The following is a 25,047-nucleotide window of genomic DNA, read 5'->3' as shown; positions in this document are numbered from 1 at the left end:
AATGAGGGTGAAAGAGGAGAGCGCAAAATATGGTCTGAAACTCAACATCAAAAAAATGAAGATCATGGCCACTGGGCCCATCACCTCCTGGCAAATAGAAGGGGAAGAAATGGAGGCAGGGAGAGATTTTACTTTCTTGGGCTCCATGATCACTGCAGATGGTGACAGCAGCCAAGAAATTAAAAGACGGCTGCTCCTTGGGAGAAAGGCGATGGCAAACCTAGACAGCATCTTAAAAAGCAAAGACACCAGTTCAAGCTATGGTTTTCCCAGTAGTGATGTATGGAAGTGAGAGCTGGACCATAAAGAAGGCTGATCACCGAAGAATTGATGCTTTTGCATTATGGTGCTGGAGGAGACTCTTGAGAGTCCCATGGACTGCAAGAAGATCAAACTTCTCCATTCTGAAGGAAATCAGCCCTGAGTGCTCACTGGAAGGACAGATCCTGAAGCTGAGGCTCCAAGACTTTGGCCACCTCAGGAGAAGAGAAGACTCCCTGGAAAAGACCCTGATGTTGGGAAAGATGGAGGGCACAAGGAGAAGGGGACGACAGAGGACGAGATGGTGGGACAGTGTTCTCAAAGCTACCAGCATGAGTTTGACCAAACTGCGGGAGGCAGTGGAAGACAGGAGTGCCTGGCGTGCTCTGGTCCAGGGGGTCACGAAGAATCGGACACGACTAAATGACTAAACAACAACAAGCCCCATTGAACTCAACAGGACTTACTTGCTAGTAGACAACATGCATTCTTCCACTGTCAGAATGTCTTTTCTGAGTTTTATTGTATTTCTCAAGCACAGAAACAATGTACAGTGGTACCGTGGTTCTCAAACTTAATCCATTCCGGAAATCCATTCCAAAACCAAAGCGTTCCAAAACCAAGGCACGCTTTCCCATAGAAAGTCATGCAAAACGGATTACTCCGTTCCAGACTTTTAAAAACAACCCCTAAAACAGCAATGTAACATGAATTTTACTATCTAACGAGATAGTAAAAAACTATCTTGGTTCAAAACCAAGGCGTAGCTTCTGATTGGTTATCCCCCCCCCTTAAAATATAAAGAAATGAAGTGAAATAAATTAACAGTAATAAAAATAGCAAGCTCAATTTTTTTCAAAAAATAGCACCTAGACCAGGGGTTAGCAAACTTTTTCAGCAGGGGGCCGGTCGACTGTCCCTCAAACCTTGTGGGGGGCCAGACTATATTTTTTGGGGGGAAATGAACGAATTCCTATGCCCCACAAATAACCCAGAGATGCATTTTAAATAAAAGGACACATTCTACTCATGTAAAAACAAGCTGATTCCCGGATCGTCCACGGGCTGGATTGAGAAGGCGATTGGGCCGGATCCAGCCCCCGGGGCTTAGTTTGCCTACCCATGACCTAGACATTCGGCTTTGGCGACCGTAGGCTAGGTTTAAAATGCCATTTAGCTTCCATATCCGAGTTTCTAATACTGGGCTACTAAAACACAATACTGAAAGTGAAAACACAATATTAAAAGTAGTTTGAAACAAGAAGTGAGCCTTCAGCGCTTGCAGAAAGCTGGCTGATGAAGGTGCCAAGCCGACCTCTGTTGGAAAGGAATTCCACAACTCAGGAGCTACCACAGAGAAGACACTGTCTTGTTCCACCGTCCGATCCCAAGCTTCTGAGTTCGGTGGAAGAAGCAAGAGTTCCTCCCGCTGCCAATCTTAGCACCCAAAAATGTCTGTTTAATCATCACTGCAGCAAACACTGATTTACAAAGTTACAGTTCAGATTGCCCTTGATTTTTACTAGATTTTTGTCCTGAAATTAAACACTTTTCACAAAGGCCATTGGTATTTCCGTTTCTTCTTTCCTTAAGAAAACAAACTAAAAGCTGTCGTTTTGCAGTCTGCAAAGAACAGCTTGTTCTCTTACAGATAAGTTTTCTTTAAAAGTGGAGGGGGGGAGAGGTTGAAGGAGCGGCGAAGAGAAGCACCGAAAACTCACTAACTCATGCATCTAAAAAACAAGCAATGTACTTCACTTAAGACTTTCTAATGGCAATTCTTGCTCTTTGAGTAGCCATCTGCCATAGACGCTTTGGCTGAGATTTCTGCATTGCAGAGGGTTGAATTCGATGAGCCTCGTGGTCCCTACGAATACCAGCGGAACTCCCTTCCGCAGTCCAAATGCAATGGATCACTTTGAACGGCCCTCCCAACGCGCGCAGGATCGTAACCCCGAGGATTAGGGCTCCGATCCTGCACACACAGCCCTGGGAGTAAACACTTAAATTTCCAAGCACACCCTTCCAAGGCCAGCTTCAGATTTAAAAATTCACGGACGCTCAAAGTCCTATCTCCTGCTGAGCCAGCGCAGCAGAACGCCTGGAGTGTCAGAATAGAACCCGAGAGACCTGGGTTCGAATCCCCACTCGCCGGGAAACTTTGGCCCAGCCACTGCCCCTCAGCCTACTTCGCAGAGCTGTTGTGGGATTAAAGGGGGAGGGGGAGAAATTGCGCCGTTTTGGGCTCCTGGGAGAAAAAGGTGAGATATAAATGCAATGCGTGAATTGATAAAATATAGGTGTGATGAGGAAGCGAGTCCTTGCACTGGGTTTACTCGTATGTAAAGACCCAAAGCGATGCAACCCAGGGGTGAGACTGGGTCACTCGGGTAAGAAGGCCCATTGGATAGAGTGAGGGCCTTACGTCAGAGTAAATATTCACGGGATCGCGGTTTAAGCGGGTAGGGGCATTTGGAGAAAAATCTCAGATTTTGCAAAACTGCCCTAAGGCAGCCGCCGCCCCTCTCTCTTCCAGGCTTTACCTGGGAGTAAAGCACATGGCTCAGTAGGGCTTACTTCACAAGGAGGAAATCAGGTTGTTGAAAGCTTCCTGCCGGTCAACGAAAACGTGTGGCGCAACCAGGGAAATCCGGATTCAGTGATCCGGATCCTTTAGAAGGCCCCACATTGCCAGCTCCGGACCTTTTTGTCTAAACGGCGCTTGCAAGGAATGGAAACGATAAAAACCCCACCGCGATCGCACGCTGGAAGATCCCCACAAGAGGCAGAAGAGCTCCTGCGCAGCTCCCATCCACTCCAGCGCCGGATATTGCGCCGGAGCGCTTTCCACGCCGGCATGTGAGCCTCGCTTTTCGCTTTCACTCCGCGGGGGCCGCCCTCTTGCGCCGATCGCGGGGGGCTTTTTGCCATTTCTGCGCGCAGGAGCTCTTCCCCAATCCTGGGTTCCGATCCTACCTTCCTATCCACGCTTCCCTTCCACCTCCCACCGCGTGAGGGGGGGGGAGAAAGAGGCTTGCGCAAGAGCGCTTCCCCCGGCTGGCTCATCTTTCATTTTTGCGCCTTTTAAAAGGGTTCCCGCAACCCACGCGAAGGCGCATTGCTGGAGGTAGGATCGCGTGCCAGCACAGGATCGCGCGCAACTGACTCGCGAGGGAACCGTGAAGCGGGATTGTTTCGGAGCAAACCACAAAGAGAGAGGTAAAGACATCCCTGCATCGCCCGACACGCGTCGTCCCGCTTGCGCATCCTCACCCGCAACAGGTGTCAAAATCCTTTGGCTGTTGCTCCGAGGATCTCCCATGGTCAACGAGCGAGCAGGATCCGGCCCCCTCTCCTTCCTTTCTCCCCTTTTCGGATTCTTGCTCCTTTACACCTCCGCGACCACTTTCACCCTTCTTTCCTTTCCGCTAAAGCGCCGGGCCTTCCGTGCATTCCTTCACGTGAGAACGGAGCAAACCCGCGTCAACGACCCCCTTTCCCCTTGCGGGCGTCGCTTTACATCATCATCATCATCATCATTTAAAAGGGAGGTAGACGGGGGTGTCCTCCAGCGCGATCTGCTTTCCGAAAAAGGATCCCCGACGATTTATTCGGGATGCGAAAATTGCAAGACGGGACATGCAAGTCTCGATCCCCAACCGCAGGCCGCGCACTTTGCAGGGGGGGAAATGACAGCGAGAAAGTAACTTGCAAAATAATAATAGTAATAATAATAATAATAATAATAATAATAATAATAATAATATATGGAATAGCAGCTGCGCTCTTTTCCCGTCCGGGCGTTTGGAGAGGCCAGTTGCAAAAGCGCACGATCGCGCGTAAAGATGGCCTCGCCGCCGCCGCCTCCTCCTATTGTCTTAAGACGAGCGGGGGGGAGCCCGATCTGCAAAGCCCCCCTTGGAAAAAGGAGGAAAAATCGCTTTCGTGGAAGAAAAAGAGAAACATGTCCGACTCCAGGCTCCTTCGGAGGAGGTGGGAGGCTGGAGCAGCTCATCCGCCGACCCCAGGAAGTGAAAAAATTTTCCTCGTTTTGCAAGCGAGGGAAGGGAGGGGAGGGAAGGAAGGTGGCGAGGGAGGACGACAGAAAGAAAGTGAAAACTGACCCGGAAAGAGTCGGATGCCTCCAGCAGGCTTTGAACTTCCTGCTTGCTTTGCATATCCTCCCCGCGCCACGCCACACGCGCGTCAAATCTTTGCAAAAGATAAACATAAAAAATGCAAGGAAAGGAATGCAAGCAAGCGCCGCTCGGGAAAAGTGGGGACTAGCGCCTTGCCGAGCCCCGATTGCAAGGAGAAATGAAAAAGAAAAGTGCAAGCAAGCAAAGCAAAGCAAGCAGCGCTCGGGCAAACGGGACTAGCGCCTTGCACAGCCCCGATTGCAAGGAGAAAGGTCGCTTTGCAACCGGGATTGCCGGCGGCGGCTGGCTTTTAAGCGCACGACAGAATATGGAAGAAATTTCAGGATTACTTGAATAAATATTCTAATATAAATAATTAGAAATCACCTGAAAGTACCAAGTAGGCCTAGGAATAAATTAGGATTTGATTGTAAGTAAATTAGCTTGAGAATAGTAAGAAATGAGAATCAGATAGTTAATTGCTGGAATTAACTAAGAATGTTTTTGGAGAGCTGTTACATGCAGATAGAATGAATTTCAGAAGGGAGGGATCTGAGGAAGTCAATTAACAATGTAAAAGAAATTGGGTTTTTAAGATTACATCTTGTTTTTGTTTTTCTTGTTTAATACTGTATTGTGTTTTGTGTGTTTTTCATTTTCTTTATGTTTATTATAATTGTGGAGAACTTAAAAAAATGGGGGGGGGGAATAAGCGCACGCCAGAATAATAAAAAGAGAGAAATTGGGAGACTTAAAAAGAAACCCAGTGTCCTCAGGCTTTGCCAAACCTGGTGCCCTCCATCAAATGATGATTTGATGGGAGTTGCAGGGCGAAACATCTGGTGGGCACCAGGTTGGCAAAGAAGGCTAGGTTGCAAGGACCAAACCCGGCGACGCAGATCTGCCTCCTGTTCATGTTTTTAGCCTTTTCCCTGGAGCGATGCTGAAAGCGTCCTAAGGTGGTCAAGGTGTATGTAAGCAAGCAGCTGAAACTATAATAAAATCTTTAGAATATATAAATGGCAGTTATATACACAGACGCACATATAAATGGAATGTTACATATATAGCATGTCATTCATATATTTCAAAAAATAACCTCCCAAGTAGTTCGCAGCATCCTAAAAAGTCACAAATGCGCAATAAGAACCCCACATTTTAGAGGAGCACAGGAAAATTAGGTAAGGTGTCCTCTTAAAGCAACAGTGGAAAGTTTAAACAGAGGGGTCAGCAAACTTTTTCAGCAGGGGGCCGGTCCGCTGTCCCTCAGACCTTGTGGGGAGCCGGACTATATTTTTTTGGGGGGGGGGGGAATGAATGAATTTCTATGCCCCACAAATAACCCAGAGATGCATTTTAAATAAAAGCACACATTCTACTCATGTAAAAACATGCTGATTCACGGACCATCCGGGGGCCGGATTTAGAAGGTGATTGGGCCGGATTCGGCCCCCGGGCCTTAGCTTGCCTGCTCATGAGCAAGGGTAACAACAACCGGCCAATCCAAAAAACGCAGCAGAGAAGACATGCAGCCTTGCCTCCCAAATTTGCAATCGTGTATTTCTTTGAATAATTATAATTATAAGAATACCGTATTTTTCGCTCTATAACACGCACCCGACCATAACACGCACGTAGTTTTTAGAGGAGGAAAATCCGTAGGCATGCCACCCGTAGGCATTCCCTCCATAACACGCACAGACATTTCCCCTTACTTTCTAGGAGGAAAAAAGTGAGTGTTATGGTGCAAAAAATACGGTAATTATACTGGCCCACTGTACAGGGTTGTTGTAATCCACACCGACCCCAAAATCAGCAAAAGGGGATTGTTAAAACTGAATCACATTGACGGGGTGTGAAAGCCCCAGTCCTCAAGTTACTCTTGCTACCACTATCCATCCCTGCCCCATGTGATAGAGGGATAATAACTCTAGATTGAATACTTACAGGCTTGTCATAATAAACTGCACTCTTGACATGCTCTCCCCACATACCCACCTTGGAACTGGAACCACAGGCTGGAGGGCATTGCAGGGTTAGAGTCAATTTCCTTTGGGTCTCCAAGTGATGCTAAGGAATTTTTTTTTATTTTTTTTTTACAGACCTCGTTAGCACTTCCTTAATGGCATTTAGGGGCTGCACCTGGTTTGGTTAACTGGCTCACATGGAGCCTGAAAGAACTGAACCAATAAACAGCAGCCTGTGTGGAAATAGGTGGTTTATTTGCAACAGGTGTCTTTATAATAGCAGCCACACACACACACACACACACACACACACACACACACGTCTACATTTGAACATTATTCGGCTACTAATCCACTTTCCTTATGCAGTGGTACCTTGGTTCTCAAATTCCTTAGTTCCCAAACCCCGGAAACCCGGAAATAAGCGTTCCGGAAGCCGAACGTCCGATCTGGCTGTCGGCTATTGTTTCTGGGGCGCCTGCACCAATCAGAAGCTCTGGTTTTTGAACATTTCAGAAGTCAAACGGACTTTCAGAACAGATTAAGTTTGGCGCTTTTGTTTTTGCTAGTTATTTTGCGTTTCTGTTTTTGAGTTTTTTTCGGTTCATTTGTTTTTGTGACCATGTGGAACCCAGCTCAACTGCTGATTGATTGATTGTGTGACTGTGGAAATACTAGAATCATAGAATTAAGAGAGTTAGAAGGGGCCATAAGAGCAATGCAGGAATCTTTCACCCAACATGGGGCTCAAACTCACCACTCTGGGATTGACTCATGCTCTACACACACACACACACATACACACTCCTTAATTCTTTTTTGCGTTTAACAATGCAAATGTTTGAAAGATAGAGAAACGAACAACAGCTTGCCTGTTGGATGTAATTAATCACAGCATTGCATTTACTGTATTTGCATTTATTGCATTTACTGTATCGCTCTTCCTTTTTAAGTTATTATTAGAAATTCAATTAATGATTGTATAATAGTGCAAATTCTTTTTTTGTATGTTTTTTCTTTTTTTATCTTAATGTATGTACGGTGTGTATATATATATATATATATATATATATATATATGTATTTTAATTCAATAAAGATGATGATGATTGATTAAAATTTGTATGCCGCCCTTCATCGGAAGATCCCAGTTCAGAGCATAGCTGTCCACTTTTCCCTTTTCTTGCGAGGAATCCTATTTGGAATAAGGGAATTTCCCTTTTAAAAAAGGAAAACGTTGACAGTTATGGTTCAGAGAAGAATCTTCCTTCTTCAGTTGTGGACCCTAGAATGTCAACAGCCAAAGAGAGATCACGATATTCTGAATTCATTGCACCGAGCATTATTATCGGGATATATCGTTCCCGCAGAAAGTGAGGAGGAATTAAAGAACCTTTCAATGAGGGTGAAAGAGGAGAGCGCAAAATATGGTCTGAAGCTCAACATCAAAGAAACGAAGATCAGGGCCACTGGTCCCATCACCTCCTGGCAAATAGAAGGGGAAGAAATAGAGGCAGGGAGAGATTTTACTTTCTTGGGCTCCATGATCACTGCAGCCATGAAATTAAAAGACGCCTGCTCCTTGGGAGAAAAGCAATGACAAACCTAGACAGCATCTTAAAAAGCAGAGACATCACCTTGCCAACAAAGGTCCGTATAGTTCAGGGGTCTGCAACCCGCGGCTCCGGAGCCGCATGTGGCTCTTTTACACCTTTGCCGCGGCTCCGGGTCGGATACTAGCGAGGGGAGGAGGCGCATTGTGCGCCCTGACACTCTCCACTGTGGCGGGCGCTGTACTGGCTGTGACGTCGCATGGGGCAGTACGTGCGTTAGTCATGCACCGTCCCGACGTCACCTTCCCGCCCGCTGTCAGATCGCGGCTCCGGAGATATATTTGTTTTAAATGTCACAATGGTTTTGCGGCTCCCAGTTTTTTTTCCTTCAGAAACGGGTCCAAGTGGCTCTTTTTGTCTTAAAGGTTGCAGACCCCTGGTATAGTTCAAGCTCTGGTTTTCCCAGTAGTGATGTATGGAAGTGAGAGCTGGACCACAAAGAAGGCTGATCGCCAAAGAATGGATGCTTTTGAATTCTGGTGCTGGAGGAGACTCTGGAGAGTCCCATGGACTGCAAGAAGATCCAACCTCTCCATTCTGAAGGAAATCAGCCCTGAGTGCTCACTGGAAGGACAGATCCTGAAGCTGAGGCTCCAAGACTTTGGCCACCTCATGAGAAGAGAAGACTCCCTGGAAAAGACCCTGATGTTGGGAAAGATGGAGGGCACAAGGAGAAGGGGACGACAGAGGACGAGATGGTTGGACAGTGTTCTCGAAGCTACCAGTATGAGTTTGACCAAACTGTGGGAGGCAGTGGAAGACAGGAGTGCCTGGCGTGCTCTGGTCCAGGGGGTCACGAAGAGGCGGACACAACTAAACGACTCAACAACAACATCGTTCCTGCCATGTATCCATGCAGCAAAACCTGCACGTTGGAAGGCAGAGCAACGCATTTGGGGAAGAAATAAAAAAAATGCGTATAAGAAACAAACAAAAAGGGGGAAAATCGGATTATTCGACCAGAGGCAGCCACAGCCTGCTCAGAGCCGCGGGCGCACGCTTGCAAAATCCCATTTCCCCCCCTGCAGTATTACATAAGGACCGGCGTCCCGGGAGCTGCGCGCGGAACTACAACTCCCAGCATCCTTTGCGACAGCTCTCCCGGCTGACGTTGGATCCCCTCCCCCATGTCGCTGGAGCACCATCATAAACAACAGAAAAGAGGGACCCAGGAGTGCCGGGGAGCTCCTCCTCCTCCTCCCGCCTCCCTCCTCCTCCTCCTCCTTTCTGGGTGCTGCTGGGAGTTGTAGTTTGGGCTCAGCAACTATGGAGAGGACTATGGCTAGCAGCTCGGTGCTGGGCGAGATTGGTGAGTGGGAGTTGGGGAGGGGGGTGGGGGACTGAAGGAGGAAGGGGTGGGGGGCTGGAAATGTTGGGAGGGAGGGGGCATGTTTTTGGGGAGCCTGGATGGGGAGGGGGGAAGCTGGTGCCCCCCCATCCCCTCTCCATCAGAAGCAGCTGGGTACCACTGGGACTTCGCCTTCTCATGTTGCTAGTCCTTTGCGAGCTGGCTGTCAACTTACAGATTTAAAAATAAGGGAACAGCAGCCTTGAAAATAAGGGACCAGCAGCCAAAATAAGGGATTTTAGTCAACCAGTTAAAAGGGACCAGATAATTTTGGAGAGCAGCTCCGGTTTTTAGCCCTTCGTTTCCAGAGGTTGCTGCTCAAGACACCAGCCGATGAAACACTGCAATTAAATAACTACAAGCAGCAACCACTTTTCGCGCAAAACCAAGTCCAAGCTACGAAGATGCTGCTGCAGTTCTGTATCTTTTCTCTCGCGCTCCATCTGCAGCTCTCAGTTCCATCAGGTGGGGCGGGAGGAAGGGGGGGGGGATTAGTGCCCGAAGTAAACCCGCAGATCAGACCATCTATGCTAGTCTACCACTCCAAATCTATGGGAGAAGCGCTTGCGGTCCATCCCTTGTAGCCCTTGGAACACCTGCCCACACCTCCGCCTCCTCCTCCTCTTCCTCCTCTCTCTCAACTGCTTTCTCCATGGTTGCCCTCGCTCTCCTCTCAAGGCTCCTCATCAATTCATAGACCATGCCAGGCTGCCCATCTCATCCGGGTCCTTCGGCGGCGCAGCCGCAGTATGGCCTAGCGGGAACGGCGGTGACAGGCAGAGGGGAGGCCCCAGGCAGAGACGCTCAGTTCGGCGGCTGCGAGGAGGATGGTGGCGGGAGGGCCCGAGGCTCCCGTCAGTCCCGGCGGGGAGGGGCTCCCGGGGGCCGAGGCTGGTGAGAGGAGGCCGGAGGGGGGCGGACCGGGCAGCCAAGCAAGCTGAAACCCGGGAAATTTAAGGGACATCCATCAATAAGGGACACGGCGGTGGGATAAGGGAGTTTCCCGCCAAATAAGGGACGCTTGACAGCTATGGCTGGGCAGCTGCACCAAGCCTGAAATGTCTGGATGCGCAACTTGGGTGATTTGATCGACGGCTTGAGTTTACTCGAATCATCTGCCTCTTTCCCACAGGGGGCTGCGCCCAACACGGCTTAACAGCAAACATCTCAATTCAGAGCCTTAGAAAGACATAATATGTGAAATAAGGTAAAGGTCAAGGGACCCCTGACCATTAGGTCCAGTCGTGGCCGATGAATTTAAAATTCACCTCTGCGTTATTTGTGGGGCATAGGAGTTCATTCTTTCCCCCCAAAAAAATATAGTCCGGCCCCCCACAAGGTCTGAGGGACAGTGGACCGGCCCCTGCTGAAAAAAGTTTGCTGACCCCTGGTCCAGGTGCTATTTTTTTTAAAAAAAAATTGAGCTTGCTATTTTTATTACTATTAATTCATTTCATTTCTTTATATTTGAAGTGGGGGGTGGATCTGAGAGCAGTTTGCAACACGGCAAATCATCAAATAAAACAATCTGGAATAAAACAAGCTTTGAGCGGAATATTTCAGATCCTTCTCTAAGTGACCTTTTGCTTCCCCATATTTTTGGCTTACTTAATTTATAAAGCTGCCCCATAGCAGAAGTTACTCTAGGAAGTCAAGGTGGTGTCGTGGTTCGAGTGTTGGGCTAGGTTCCTGAAATTCATTCGGACTGTGCAGGTAAAATGTAACGGATAGAATTCGACAGGATGTGTTGCTAGTTTGTGAAAACAGGCAAGGTCCACGGAGCCCCAGGCGTTGCACCTCTAGATAGTGGAGAATTCAGGCACCATCCTGGCACCTGGGCACCTTCACTTGGTCACAAGTGGCCGATAAAAAGGTCAAGGGACCCCTGACCATTAGGTCCAGTCGCGGCCGACTCTGGGGTTGCGGCGCTCATCTCGCTTTACTGGCCGAGGGACTCGGTGTACAGCTTCCGGGTCATGTGGCCAGCATGACTAAGCCGCTTCTGTCAAACCAGAGCAGCGCACGGAAACGCCCTTTACCTTCCTGCCGGAGTGGTACCTATTTATCTAATTGCACTTTTTGACGTGCTTTTGAACTGCTAGGTTGGCAGGATCAGGGACCGAGCAATGGGAGCTCACCCCATCGTGGGGATTCGAACCGCCGACCTTCTGATCAGCAAGCCCTAGGCTCTGTGCTTTAACCCACAGCGCCACCCATGTTCAATATGTGAAATAATAATAATAATAATAAATAATTTTATTTATACCCCAGAGTCAGGCTCAGGGCGGCTAACACCAGTAAAATTACAGTAAAAAACATAATGGGGGGGGGACCAATTTAAAATACAGGTTAAAATGCAATTTAATTTAAAATGCAGCCTCATTTTAAAAGTAGCCCATAGGTCAAAACCATAAGGGGAGGGAAACATAAGGGTCAGACTGAGTCCAAACCGAAGGCCAGGCGGAACAGCTCTGTCTTGCAGGCCCTGCGGAAAGATGCCAAGTCTCGCAGGGCCCTAGTCTCTTGTGACAGAGCGTTCCACCAAGTCGGGGCCACTACTGAAAAGGCCCTGGCCCTAGTTGAGACCAATCTAACCACCTTGAGGCTCGGGACCTCCAAAGTGCTGTCATTTGTGGCCCTTAAGGTCCTCCGCGGGGCATACCAGAAATTTGGAACACGCCAGTAAATTTAAAAGATGGCAAAAAGCAACGATTCGGGAAACGCAGAAGAATCTCACACACACAAAATTTAGGCTTAAGTCCACAAATGCAAAGCAATACAGGAGCTAACCAGCAGTCAAGTTTCTGTTGCTGGTTTTGCTGCACTCTGAGGAGCCTGGCTTAAAGACATCTCCGAAGGGAGGCGTATGTTTGCAGCCCAGTTGCCAATGAACCGGTGAATTAGCTGAGATTTCATTTCTCACCAGCTTAGATCATCTAATGAGTTAAATATTTTCCCAGCTGACCATTGAAACAAGCTTATGAGACATTAGGTGTCCCACAAGCCGAGAAATCTATGCCAAACAACTGTTGTTAAGTTCCGGACTCAGGTTCTGAGAAGCTACAATGCAAAGTCTTAGTTGCTTAAAGTAACGTTACACAAGCGTAGGTCTAGGTGTAGGGTATTCGAGAAAGCAAACAGTCCTTGATTTTTAAGCTCCAGAAACCAGTGATGGGGGACAGGAAGGAATAGAAATATGTCTGTGTGTGTGTGTACATATATTTGTATATATATTTTTGTGTGTGTGCAATTTATTTTCCTATTTAATAGACATATGCTGTCCTTTGGTCAATACTGTCAGCTGTTGTTGGGAAGAGCTGTCCAGCTCTGCAGAAATCGCGGGGGCTTCTAATGATTCGTTTTATTCCTGTATTTATATTTTCAAGGAAAACCGTCAAAGTGGTTCGCCTCGCACGAAAACAAAAAAAAGGAAAACGACCCAGAATAAAACATTGCAGTAGAAAGTCAGATATAAAGTCTGCCTTCGAAACAGCGTAATTGACAGGGGAGTCACAGGTTAAAAATTTCAAAACGTTTTTCAAAGGGAGTCAGGCTGCAGAAGGGGCATTTAACGCAGCAAAGTCCCCCCCCCCCCCGAAAATTGCCTTGAAAAAAAACGTTACTAAAGGAAGCTAGATATAAAATGCACGAGAGAATAAAATAGTATCATAAGCACTTGAGTGAATTAAGCCTATTGAACACAGCAGAGCTTAATGAAGAAGAAAGAGAAAGGGGTGCTGCGTGACTCGTCCTTTTGTTACCTGGACAGGTGAGGTCATGCCCACCTTTAGTCACATGCAAAAGGAAGGATGCTCCAGCCCAGGAAGAACAGGATGTTTCGACCGGCTGGACCAACCATTCCCTCGCATGTTTTCTCTAGCGTTACAAGGAATGTTGTACTTGACTGCCTCTCATGGATCACACCCCACAAGTTGAACTCTGCCCAAGCTGTCGTTGGCTTACGATAGGATCATCTTTATTGTCATTGTCCCATACAGAACAACCAAATTGAAAAAATCTACATCAGACTTTCAAAAACCAACAAGCCTGCTATCCCAGCTATCCCAGCCTGGTTAGCCCTTAAAAACTCTGATACCCCATAATTAAATACAATATACTCCCACAGAGACTACCTTAAAGGTAAAGGGACCCCTGACCATTAGGTCCAGTCGTGGCCGACTCTGGGGTTGCGGCGCTCATCTCGCTTTACTGGCCGAGGGAGCCGGCGTACAGCTTCCGGGTCATGTGGCCAGCATGACTAAGCCGCTTCTGGCGAACCAGAGCAGCGCACGGAAATGCTGTTTACCTTCCCGCCAGAGCAGTACCTACTTATCTACTTGCACTGGTGTGCTTTCGAACTGCTAGGTTGGCAGGAGCAGGGACCAAGCAATGGGAGCTCACCCCGTCGTGGGGATTCAAACCGCCGACCTTCTGATCAGCAAGCCCTAGGCTCTGTGGTTTAACCCACAGCACCATCCACGTCCTTACTTCTGAGTAAACGTGCATAGGTCAGGTTGCTCAAGTGCTTAACTTGGGTGGGATCGAGGCCTGGGTTTCTACCATGCCAGATAGGCGACCAAAGCTGGGAAACATTGAATTTCCCTGGCTAACTTTCTTATACGCTTTGCCACTTCCTGGAGTTAAGGACACAGCAAGAATCCTCATGGGATGAGTCCAATGGGTGCTGTTAGGGTCAAAGTTTCGTATGTTGCATCCCTAAATCACACTTCACTTCTAGGCAAAATCTAGAGGAATCCATTGTTAATCGTTTACTGATTTTTTGCTTTTTTGCGTGTTAAACATTAGTTTTGCAATAGCACGTTATATATAACTCACCCAATAGCTCCAGTGTAAACCTGTTTATTTGGGTATTTGGGTTCACTGACACAGGAAGGAATCACCTTTTTAGCCTACAGGCAGTATGCACAAGTGTTAAATGGTCATTATTTTAACGCATTTTCAAGCCATGTATCAACTTCCATATATGAGAAATTAAGAAATATCCTAAATCATCATTTACATACCCTCCAACATTCCTCCAATGAAAATAGGGAACACCCTATTCAATAATAATAATAATAATAATAATAATAATAATAATAATAATAATAATAATACTTTATTATTTATACCCCGCCCATCTCACTGAGTTGCCCCAGTCACTCTGTGCGACGTCCAACATATATATTTTTTAAATGTGCAAGGGAAGGGATGATGTACAATACCTTCAACAGATAAATGGAAGGGAAGAAAACTGTAGCTGTAAACTACAGAGAAAAAGGCAGAATATAATAATGATGGTGGAAACTGAGAATTATCAGGAACACAGCAGAGAGTAAATCCTATTAAACTCAGTGGGACATAATTCTGAGTAAGAAAGCTTCCTATTGCAGTGTAAGGCTTTACCCAGATCCCTGGGAGTAAGCTCCATTGAATACTGTGGGGATTACTTCTGACAGCGTAAGGCTCCGTTTACAATAAAGGAATAAACATTCCCTGTGTTTCCTAAGAAATGGCTGACTGCGGAAGCATTGCAATTCGTTTTTTTCTAGGTGGATTGGTGACATCTTCCTTCAAAATTACAGGAAGGCCTTCTTAGTCTGTCAGTTTTGCCATTTCTTAAATTAGGAGCAGGGATTTTATTTTCAGCAGAAACAGGACTCTGTTTTTGCACCCAAAACTCCACTTTTAATTGTTCTCCAAGAGGTGGAGGGGAGGAAAAAAGGAAAGGGAGGAGATTGCGGGATCAAAACAGAAACTGGGATGGCTCCTGTCATTCTGGGACCGTCCCTGGAAAACCGGGACGTTGGCAAGGTATGGACTGCCGGATGATGGCTTGAATGTGACCCTCTCGTGGTTTCAAGGGACCAAAATAGTTTTCCTAGAATCCGTGCAGCCTTGAGCTTCTGCTTTTTTCTTGCAACACCTCTGCTCCCTTGCTGTTTCAACACCCCGTTCCCAGGAAGAAATAATAATAATAATAATAATAATAATAATAATAATAATAATAATAATAATAATAATAATAGTAATAATAATAATAATATAATTTATTATTTATACCCCACCCATCTGGCTGGGTTTCCCCAGCCACTCTGGGCGGCTTCCAATCGAATATTAAAAACAATACAGCGTCATACATTAAAAACTTCCCTAAACAGGGCAGCCTTCAGTTGTCTTTTAAAAGTAAAATAGTTGTTTATTGCCTTGACATCTGCTGGGAGGGCGTTCCACAGGGCAGGCGCCACCACCGAGAAGGCCCTCTGCCTGGTTCCCTGTAACCTCACTTCTCGCAGGGAGGGAACCGCCAGAAGGCCCCCGGCGCTGGACCTCAGTGTCCGGGCAGAACGATGGGAGTGGAGACGCTCCTTCAGGTATACTGGACCGAGGCTGTTTAGGGCTTTCAAGGTCAGCACCAACACTTTGAATTGTGCTCGGAAATGTACTGGGAGCCAATGCAGATCTCTCAGCACCGGTGTTATGTGGTCTTGGTGGCCGCTCCCAGAGACCAGTCTAGCTGCCACATTCTGGATTAGTTGCAGTTTCCGGGTCACCTTCAAAGGTAGCCCCACGTAAAGCGCATTGCAGTAGTCCAAGCAGGAGATAACCAGAGCATTCACCACTCTGGCGAGGCAGTCTGCAGGCAGGTAGGGTCTCATCCTGCGTACCAGATGGAGCTGACAGACAGCTGTCGTGGACACAGAATTGACCTGCGCCTCCATGGAAAGCTGTGAGTTCAAAATGACTCCCAGGCTGCGCACCTGGTCCTTCAGGGGCACAGTTACCCCATTCAGGACCAGGGAGTCCTCCACACCCACCCGCCTCCTGTCTTGTCAGGATTCAACCTCAATCTGTTAGTAATAATAATAATAATAATAATAATAATAATAATAATAATATAATAATAATAATAATAATAATAATAATAATAATAATAATAATAATTTATTATTTATTATTTATACCCCGCCCATCTGGCTGGGCCTCCCCAGCCACTCTGGGCGGCTTCCATAAAAACCAAAAATACAATAAAATTAGCCGCCATCCATGCTCCAACCGCCTCCAGACACTCACACAGGACCTTCACTGCCTGTAATATGCCATCTATACATCATTTTCGTCATATTCTCTTTCAAAGCATTACAGGCTGTAAATTTTATTCTTTCTTTCCACAACCTTGCCTTTGCAGGGTTTTGGGTGGACAGGACACCGGTCCACGAGGCGGCCAGGAGAGGAGAGATCCTCCAGCTGCAGGAGCTGATTGCCAACGGCGCCTGCGTCAACCTGGTCACGTACGATTCCGTCACACCGTTGCACGAAGCCAGCTTGCGCGGACAGACGCAGTGCGTGCAAATGCTCCTAGCTGCGGGAGCCCAGGTTTGTAGCTCAGGGAACCCCACTTTGTGCAGTGGGTGCCTTCATTATCCAGTGGTACCTTGGTTCTCAAACGTAATCCGTTCCGGGAGTCCATTCCAAATCCAAAGCGTTCCAAAACCAAGGCACGCTTTCCCATAGAAAGTCATGCAAAGCAGATTAATCCGTTCCAGACTTTTAAAAAACAACTCCTAAAGCAGCAATTTAACATGAATTTTACTATCTAACGAGGCCACTGGTCCATAAAATGGAAGCAATAATCAGTGTGCTGTACAGTGGTACCTCGGGTTAAGAACTTAATTCGTTCCGTTCTTAACCTGAAACTGTCCGTTCTTAACCTGAAACTGTTCTTAACCTGAAGCACTACTTTAGCTAATGGGGACTCTCGCTGCTGCCACGCAATTTCTGTTCTCATTCTGAAGCAAAGTTCTTAACCCAAGGTACCATTTCTGAGTTAGCGGAGTCTGTAACCTGAAGCGTCTGTAACCCGAGGTACCACTGTACTAAAATAAAGAAGACAGTACTGTAGATGATAAAAAATAACATTTTTTTTCCTTACCTGCACTGATGATAGCCATTGTTTGGAGGGGGGGGGCCTTTATCCATTTCTGCAGTCACACGATCAATCAATCAATCAATCAATCAATCAGTAGCTGGACTGGGTTCCACAGAGTCACAAAAACAAATTCACTGAAAAAGCCTCAAAAACAACGCAAAATAAATAGCAAAAACAAAGGCACCAAACTTACTCCATTCCGGAAGTCCGTTTGACTTCCGAAATGTTTGAAAACCAAGGCGCAGCTTCTGACTGGTGCAGGCATCCAGGAAACAATAGTCGACAGCCGTATCAGATGTTTGGCTTCTGAAAAACGTTCACAAACCGGAACATTTACTTTCCAGGTTTTCGCCGTTTGAGAAGCAAGGTGTTTGACAACCAAGGTACCACTGTACACCTTTGGGCATCAGGCAAAAATGTGGGATTATGGGGTCATATTTGTTCTTACTTTTATTATTAGCTTTTCATATTGTAATTTTATGTTGTGAACTATCCTGGGATCTACGGATGTAGGGCAATATCAATTTTTAAAATGGTAATAATAATAATAATAATAATAATAATAATAATAATAATAATAATAATAATAATGCTGTATCGGCCTGAATATCCGATTTAAAAAAACACCCATTGATTTTTATCCACCCTGGTTGTGGGTTCGAGCCTCACGTTGGGCCAAAAAGATTCCTGCGTCGCAGGGGGTTAGGCTAGATGACCGCTGGGGTTCCCCTTCCAAATCAACCATTCTGTGATTTTTGCAGGTGGACGCCCGGAACATAGATGGCAGCACCCCTCTGTGCGATGCCTGCGCCTCTGGGAGCATCGACTGCGTGAAAGTCTTGCTCTCGCATGGGGCCAAAGTCAACCCTCCGCTCTACACGGCCTCCCCGCTCCACGAGGCCTGCATGAATGGTAAGCAGGCCTGGATGGAGTGTATTAACTTATGGTCAGTGTGTGTGGTTTGGGAGCTGCATGGTCAGGGGGAAAAACAATGCTGTCCAGAGTTGTAAAGACTGCGGAGAGAATAATTGGGTGCACTCTTCCCACCTTGGATCAAATCTACGCTTCCAGGTGCCATAAGAAAGCTGCAGAGATAGCGCAGGATAGTGTGCACCCCGGAAATGATCTCTTTCAGCTTCTGGCTTCTGGAAGAAGGTACAGGGTTATAAAAACTAGGACTAGCCGCCTAAGAAACAGCTTTTATCCAAATGCGATTTTGGTTTTAAACGCTGTGTAAGGACGTGGGTGGCGCTGTGGGTTAAACCACAGAGCCCAGGGCTTGCTGATCGGAAGGTCAGTGGTTCGAATCCCCACGACGGGGTGAGCTCCCGTTGCTCGGTCCCTGCTCCTGCCAACCTAGCAGTTCAAAAGCACACCAGCGCAAGTAGATGAGTAGGTACCGCTCGGGCGGGAAGGTAAACGGCATTTCCGTGCACTGCTCTGGTTCACCAGAAGCGGCTTAGTCATGCTGGCCACATGACCCGGAAGCTGTACACCGGCTCCCTCGGCCAATAAAGCGAGATGAGCGGTGCAACCCCAGAGTCGGCCACAACTGGACCTAATGGTCAGGGGTCCCTTTACCTTTAAGGCAGTCTCTGTGGGAGTATATTGTATTTAATGATGGGGTGTCGGAGTTTTTAGGGGCTAACCAGGCTGGGATAGCAGGCTTGTTGGTTTTTGAATGTCTGATGTAGATTTTGTCAATTTTGTTGTTCTGTATGGGACAATGACAATAAAGATGATCGTATCGTAAGCCAACAACAGCTTGGGCAGAGTTCAACTTGTGGGGTGTGATCCATGAGAGGCAGTCAAGTACAACATTCCTTGTTTTCCTAGAGTGGACATGCAAGGGGATGCTTGGTCTAGCCAGTCGAGACTTCCTGTTCCTCCTGGCTGGAGCATCCTTCCTTTTGCATGTGACTAAAGGTGGGTGTGACCTCACCTGTCCAGGTAACAAAAGGACGAGTCACGCAGCACCCCTTTCTTTTTCTTCTTCATTTGACCAGCTTTTAGCTAGGGCTGCTCTGCTAGCTCTCAGCTAGCAGAAGCACTGGGATTATTCCCCCATATGGGGTAGATCCACATGTACATATTTGTAACTACGTCTGCCTTCAGGGATCCAACTGTGAACTGATGTAAGTAAACTTCTTTTATTGACTTTGAATAAGATTGTGGTGTCTTCATCCTTTTAAGAGGAATTAAAGGGAACTGACCAGGAACGTACAATTCAATTTGAGACAGACTGAATTGTGTCATAGTGAGAGGCTCACACGAGCCTGCAACCAGCTCTCTGCTGTGCATGTAAAAAGGGGAATGTAAACTCTGCTAATGAATAAGACTGTGGTGTCTTTATTCTTTTAAGAGGGATTCGAAGGAACTTGCCAGGAACGTACAATTCAATCTGAGACAGACTGAATTGTATAATAGTGAGAGGCTCACACGAGCCTGCAACCAGCTCTCTACTGTGCATGTAAAAGGGGAATGTAAACTCTGCTAAATAAAGAAACTTGTGAGTACAAGTTAGGAAGGATATGAATAAACAATATTTCCTCTCTTGCCACCCTGAACATTCCCACACAACTGCCTGAGCGGGTCTGCAATTGCTCCGGGGTTACTTTGAACACGGTTGCTACATGGCCTATTTCAACGGGTTTTGCCTGGATTCTAGCCACGCCAACATTGGCCAGCCCAGATTCCCAGCTTTGATTTTGTTTTTAAAAAAGCAAGTTTCTAGTCCCTGTTGAGCCCCATATTCTCTTTTGTGAACCACTTTGAAGTTTTCTGCAATCAAGCAGTCTATGGGAGAAAAGGTGGTACAGTGGTACCTCGGGTTACAGACGCTTCAGGTTACAGACGCTTCAGGTTACAGACTCCGCTAACCCAGAAATAGTGCTTCAGGTTGAGAACTTTGCTTCAGGATGAGAACAGAAATCGTGCTCTGGCGGCACGGTAGCAGCAGGAGGCCCCATTAGCTAAAGTGGTGCTTCAGGTTAAGAACAGTTGCAGTTTCTGGAATGAATTAAGTACTTAACCTGAGGTACCACTGTAACTAACATGCGGGATGAGGTGGGAGAAGACGGTTATTGGTTTGGTTTGTTCTTGTTTTCATTATGTATTTTGAGTTGTTTTTTTTTAATCTTGGTGTTTTTTCCATGTTGTGAAGCGCCCGGAGGCCTACGACTTAAGGACAGTATACAAAATGAATGAACGAATGATCGATAACAGAAGCAAACAAATAAAATAAGGCAAAACATGCCAGCACTGTCCTGGCCAATCGTTTTGCGAAATACTAGCCTTCTTCCCCCCCCCCCTTCAGTGTTCTTAGCCAATGAGTGAAGTTACAGCTGTGACTGGCATTTAAGGAAACAAGAGATCGCTCAGTCCGTGGGGCTGTCCCTTACCCTTATTCTTAGGGCTGTGGGTTCGAGTCTCACCCTGGGCATAAAGATTCTTGCATTGCAGGGGTGTGTGTGGTCTAGACGTCTATTATTCTATAATTCCCCACCTTGTTCCTGACAACCTAGAAGTTCTCCATTGAGTTGCCCTCTGTCTGTTCTTTCTTTAAAGGCAGCGCTGAGTGCGTGCGTCTCCTTATTGATGTCGGTGCCAACCTGGAAGCTCACGATTGTCACTTTGGGACGCCTTTGCACGTGGCGTGTGCTAGAGAGCACCTGGACTGCGTGAAGATACTGCTCAACGCAGGTGGGGGGGGCAGACGTGGGGGGGGCAGACGTGTTTGTTTTTTAAAAAATCATTTTTATTAATTTTCCAATAAGAACATGCAATTAATCTATCCAATCATAATAATCCAATTAAAATAAAAAAACTAAAATTTAAAAAGACAAAATTATAATCCAAATTATAATTATTAATTTTTCGGAGCTCTCCACAGTCGAGACCTCTGAAGCATATCTCCACATCTCAGTCCTAACTCTTCTCGTTGTTTCCATATTTTCCACATCTTGATTTTAACGCTTTCACTTCGCCATTTTTTAAAAAAAAAATTGTTGGTTTTCCAAATCTCTTACAAACATAAACAACAAAAAAGAAAAAACATTACTATATAAAAAACAAACATGCAAACATTTATCCTAACTATTATAATATTTTTATTACCATTGTTAAATGACTTCCTCGAATCCCTCCAGCTGTGTTTCCATATAAGTCATTGTAGCAGTTTTCCAATACGAATTTCCAATCAATTTAACATCTTTCTTTCTTACCCTATTCACTCGTATCCATGGTATTATTAAATTCAAAACATTTAACTCCTAAGCCAATATGGTACTCGCAAATGACTCTACTTATGTTATCCTAGAATATTTTGCTAAATAGTCCTTAAATTTCTTCCATTCTTCTTGGTAGTCCTCCTCCTGTTCGCGGATTCTACCGGTTAGGTCGGCCAGCTCCAGAAAATCCATCATCTTCATTTGCCATCCCTCCACTGTTGGTATTTCTTGTAATTCACTTTGCCATTCTTTTTTGGCCTGTTTTACAATCCAAAACCTGTGCCCCTTTTTGCGCTGTAGACCAGAGTTTCCCAAACTTGGGTCTCCAGCTGTTTTTGGACCACAACTCCCATCATCCCTGACCACTGGCCCTACTAGCTTAGGGATGATGGGAGTTGCAGTCCAACAACAGCTGGAGAAACAAGTTTGGGAAACCCTGGTGTAGACGATTATTTGCTTCGGGGTGCTGTTGGGGGTCAGCTGAGGTCAGTGATGGTGGGAGTTCCCCACCCTAGACCAACCTCCCCCCCATTTCTGTGCACCCCCCTGTATCACCACATTTCTGTTGTCAAATTGGAGAGCTGCGATATTGCTGCTGTTTGAACTGCCGCCATCAGTTCCTCAGCGAATAGTCTTGATTTTGTCACTGACCGGAGTGATCTCCTTGTCTGTTTCAAGCCACACGTCTCCTGTTTCTGACGAGAATCAGGCTGCCATATTTTTCACTCCATAAGATGCACCTGATCATAAGACGCACCTAGTTTTTAGAGGAGGAAAACAAGAAAAAAAATATTCTGAACAAAACAGTGGATATATGATTTTTGTGGTTCATGCCCCACAAATAACCCAGAGATGCATTTTAAAGAAAAGCACACATTCTGCACATGTAAAAAGATGCTGGTTCCTGGACCGTCTGCGGGCCGGATTGAGAAGGTGATTGGGCCGGATCTGGCCCCCGGGCCTTAGTTTGCCTACCCATGCTTTAGGCCAGCGGTTCTCAACCCGTGGGTCCCTGGATGTTGTTGGACTACAACTCCCATCACCCCTGGCTAGCAAGGCCAGAGCTCAGGGATGATGGGAGCTGTAGTCCAACAACATCTGGGGACCCACAGGTTGAGAACCGCTGCTTTAGGCAAAGGTTCGAGTTCTGCGCCAGAGGCCGCAAGCAACTCTTCCTCCAACCTGACCGCTTTGTCGTCGCCAGGGGCCAACGTCAACGCGGCCAAGCTGCACGAGACAGCCCTCCACCACGCCGCCAAGGTGAAGAATGCCGATCTGGTGGAGATGCTGGTGGAGTTCGGGGGGAACGTTTACGCCAGGGACAACCGGGGGAAGAAGCCTTCTGACTACGCCTGGAGGAGCAGCCCGGCTGCCAAGTGCTTTGAGCATTTCGAAAGTGAGTGGGGTCTTGTCGCTGCCCCCTGTTGATGGGTTGCGGCACCTTTGTCATCTTGCATTGACGATGCCTTCTTAGGTTGTGTGCCCCATGCGGCTGTTTCTTGAAGACGCACTGCTAATACAGTCATAGGGGATGTGGGTGGCGCTGTGGGTTAAACCACAGAGCCTAGGACGTGCTGATCAGAAGGTCGGCAGTTCGAATCCCCGCAACGGGGTGAGCTCCCGTTGCTCGGTCCCTGCTCCTGCCAACCTAGCAGTTCGAAAGCACGTAAAGTGCAAGTAGATAAATAGGTACCACTCCAGCGGGAAGGTAAACGGCGTTTCCGTGTGCTGCTCTGGTTCGCCAGAAGCGGCTTAGTCATGCTGGCCACATGACCCGGAAGCTGTACACTGGCTCCCTCGGCCAATAAAGCGAGATGAGCGCCGCAACCCTAGAGTAAGCCAGAACTGGACCTAACAGTCAGGGATCCTTTAATATAGTCATACCTCAGGTTACAGCCGCTTCAGGTTGCATTTTTTCAGGTTCCCCGGAAGTACCAGAATGGGTTACTTCTGGTTTTTGGTGGTTGCGCATGCGCAGAAGCGCTAAATCGCTCTTTGCGCATGCTCAGAAACACCGAATCACAACCTGCACGTGCACAGACGTGGCGCTGTGGGTTGCGGACGCTGCGGGTTGCGAACATGCCTCCCGCACGGATCACGTTCGCAACCCGATGCGTCCACTGTATATCTGAATTTTGTCTTGCAGTTCTCCAGCCAAACAACTTTTTCAAAACATACATGCGTTCGGTCGGGGGGGGGGGGAGTGCATAAAAAGTACAAAAAAGGAGGAATTGCTTGCAGGAATCTATGCATTAGTCAAAGCTGCAGTCGAAAATGAGTTTCTTGCGAGAGATTCGCACTAAAATGCGGAATTTCTGTCAGGTTTATTTCTGCTTTTAAAAAAGCGCAAATTGCTGCAGAAATATGGAGAATGGAATTTAAGAGTGGAAGAACTAGAAGCGGAGAGAAATCAGAATTGACCGATCTTCCCCGTCCTTATTCGTCCCAATGGGTTTGTAGAGCTCTGAAGTGACAATTGCGATTTCTTCCTTCCTTCCCACTCCAGAAACGCCTCTGAGTTTGTCCCAGCTCTGCCGACTCAGCCTGAGACGCGCCGTCGGTCAGCCAGCCTTGGAGAAGATCGCCCAGCTCCACATCCCTGCCCGATTAATCAGATTCCTCTCCTACCAGTGATAATTAGCTCAGAGGAGCCGCTGGAGGACAGCGCCGAGTGAATCTCGCACTAGGAAGCTCTGGCGGCCCTGCTAATCTCAGACAAAAAACTGAAAGAAAGCGGCTTTAACGGGTGTAAATACTATTTATGAGACTTCCGTAGTTTAAAATCTGACGCGTTGTCCGGCTGTTCCCCTAACAATGGTTTGTGTTGAGTTGCTTTTTTTGTTCTGAGCACGCAAGATATTTTGCACAACCGCCAGTCATCCCTGCAGCAAATTTGCCCGGTGTTGTTATCACAAGGCTCCAATTGCGGGTGCGAGCAGAGATGCTGTCGTCCTTGCTTCACAATGGGTGCAAACTTTGAAGCAGAGTTCATTTTCGTGGGTCAGAAACGCGGATCGTTGGGACCCTTGAGACGCTGGTGGACTCTCAAATCCCAGCGTCAAGGATGTGGCGGAGGGAAGGCTGTCCTGGCACCATCATTTCCAATAATAATAATAATAATAATAATAATAATAATAATAATAATAATAATAATAATAATAATAATAATAATAATAATTTAATATTTGTACCCTGCCCATCTGGCTGGGTTTCCCCAGCCACTCTGGGCGGCTTCCAGTCGAATATTAAAAACAATACAGCGTCATACATTAAAAACTTCCCTAAACAGGGCAGCCTTCAGATGTCTTCTAAATGTCAGGTAGTTGTTTATTTCCTTGACATCTGGTGGTAGGGCATTCCAAAGGGCAGGTGCCACTACCGAGAAGGCCCTCTGCCTGCTTCCCTGTAACCTCACTTCTCACAGTGAGGGAACCGCCAGAAGGCCCTTGGCACTGGACCTCAGTGTCCGGGCAGAACGATGGGGGTGGAGACGCTCCTTAGGTATACAGGACCGAGGCCATTTAGGGCTTGAAAGGTCAACACCAACACTTTGAATTGTGC

The 25,047-nt window shown here is 46.9% G+C and overlaps 2 protein-coding genes and 1 long non-coding RNA gene across 5 annotated transcripts in view; 1 reads left to right on the top strand and 2 right to left on the bottom strand.

Annotated features, from left to right (window-relative positions):
* TASOR2 (transcription activation suppressor family member 2) overlaps positions 1-4,316 on the bottom strand; it is a 63,170-nt gene extending 58,854 nt beyond the window's left edge. For all 3 annotated transcript variants that reach the window (XM_081209705.1, XM_081209704.1, XM_081209706.1), the window contains exon 1: positions 3,535-4,316. The gene's annotated coding sequence lies outside the window, so the exon portion shown is untranslated. The remainder of the gene's footprint in view (positions 1-3,534) is intronic.
* LOC308595942 overlaps positions 1-15,283 on the bottom strand; it is a 132,432-nt gene extending 117,149 nt beyond the window's left edge. The window contains exon 1 of the long non-coding RNA XR_014012241.1: positions 13,461-15,283. This is a non-coding gene — a long non-coding RNA (uncharacterized lncRNA). The remainder of the gene's footprint in view (positions 1-13,460) is intronic.
* On the top strand, positions 9,103-24,301 carry ASB13 (ankyrin repeat and SOCS box containing 13). Its single transcript, XM_081210505.1, has 6 exons — positions 9,103-9,288; positions 16,517-16,704; positions 18,019-18,169; positions 20,825-20,959; positions 22,691-22,882; positions 23,993-24,301. Exons 1-6 carry the CDS (start codon positions 9,246-9,248, stop codon positions 24,118-24,120), a joined length of 837 nt encoding a protein of 278 aa, XP_081066631.1. The 5' UTR covers positions 9,103-9,245; the 3' UTR covers positions 24,121-24,301.
* The last annotated feature ends 746 nt before the right edge of the window (positions 24,302-25,047 follow it).

The sequence above is a fragment of the Podarcis bocagei genome, assembly GCF_964188305.1.
Source record: "Podarcis bocagei genome assembly, chromosome: 10".
Classification (NCBI taxonomy): Eukaryota; Metazoa; Chordata; class Lepidosauria; order Squamata; family Lacertidae; genus Podarcis; species Podarcis bocagei.
The sequence above is the reverse complement of the archived record's forward strand: the minus strand, read 5'-3'. Positions and strand labels throughout refer to the sequence as shown.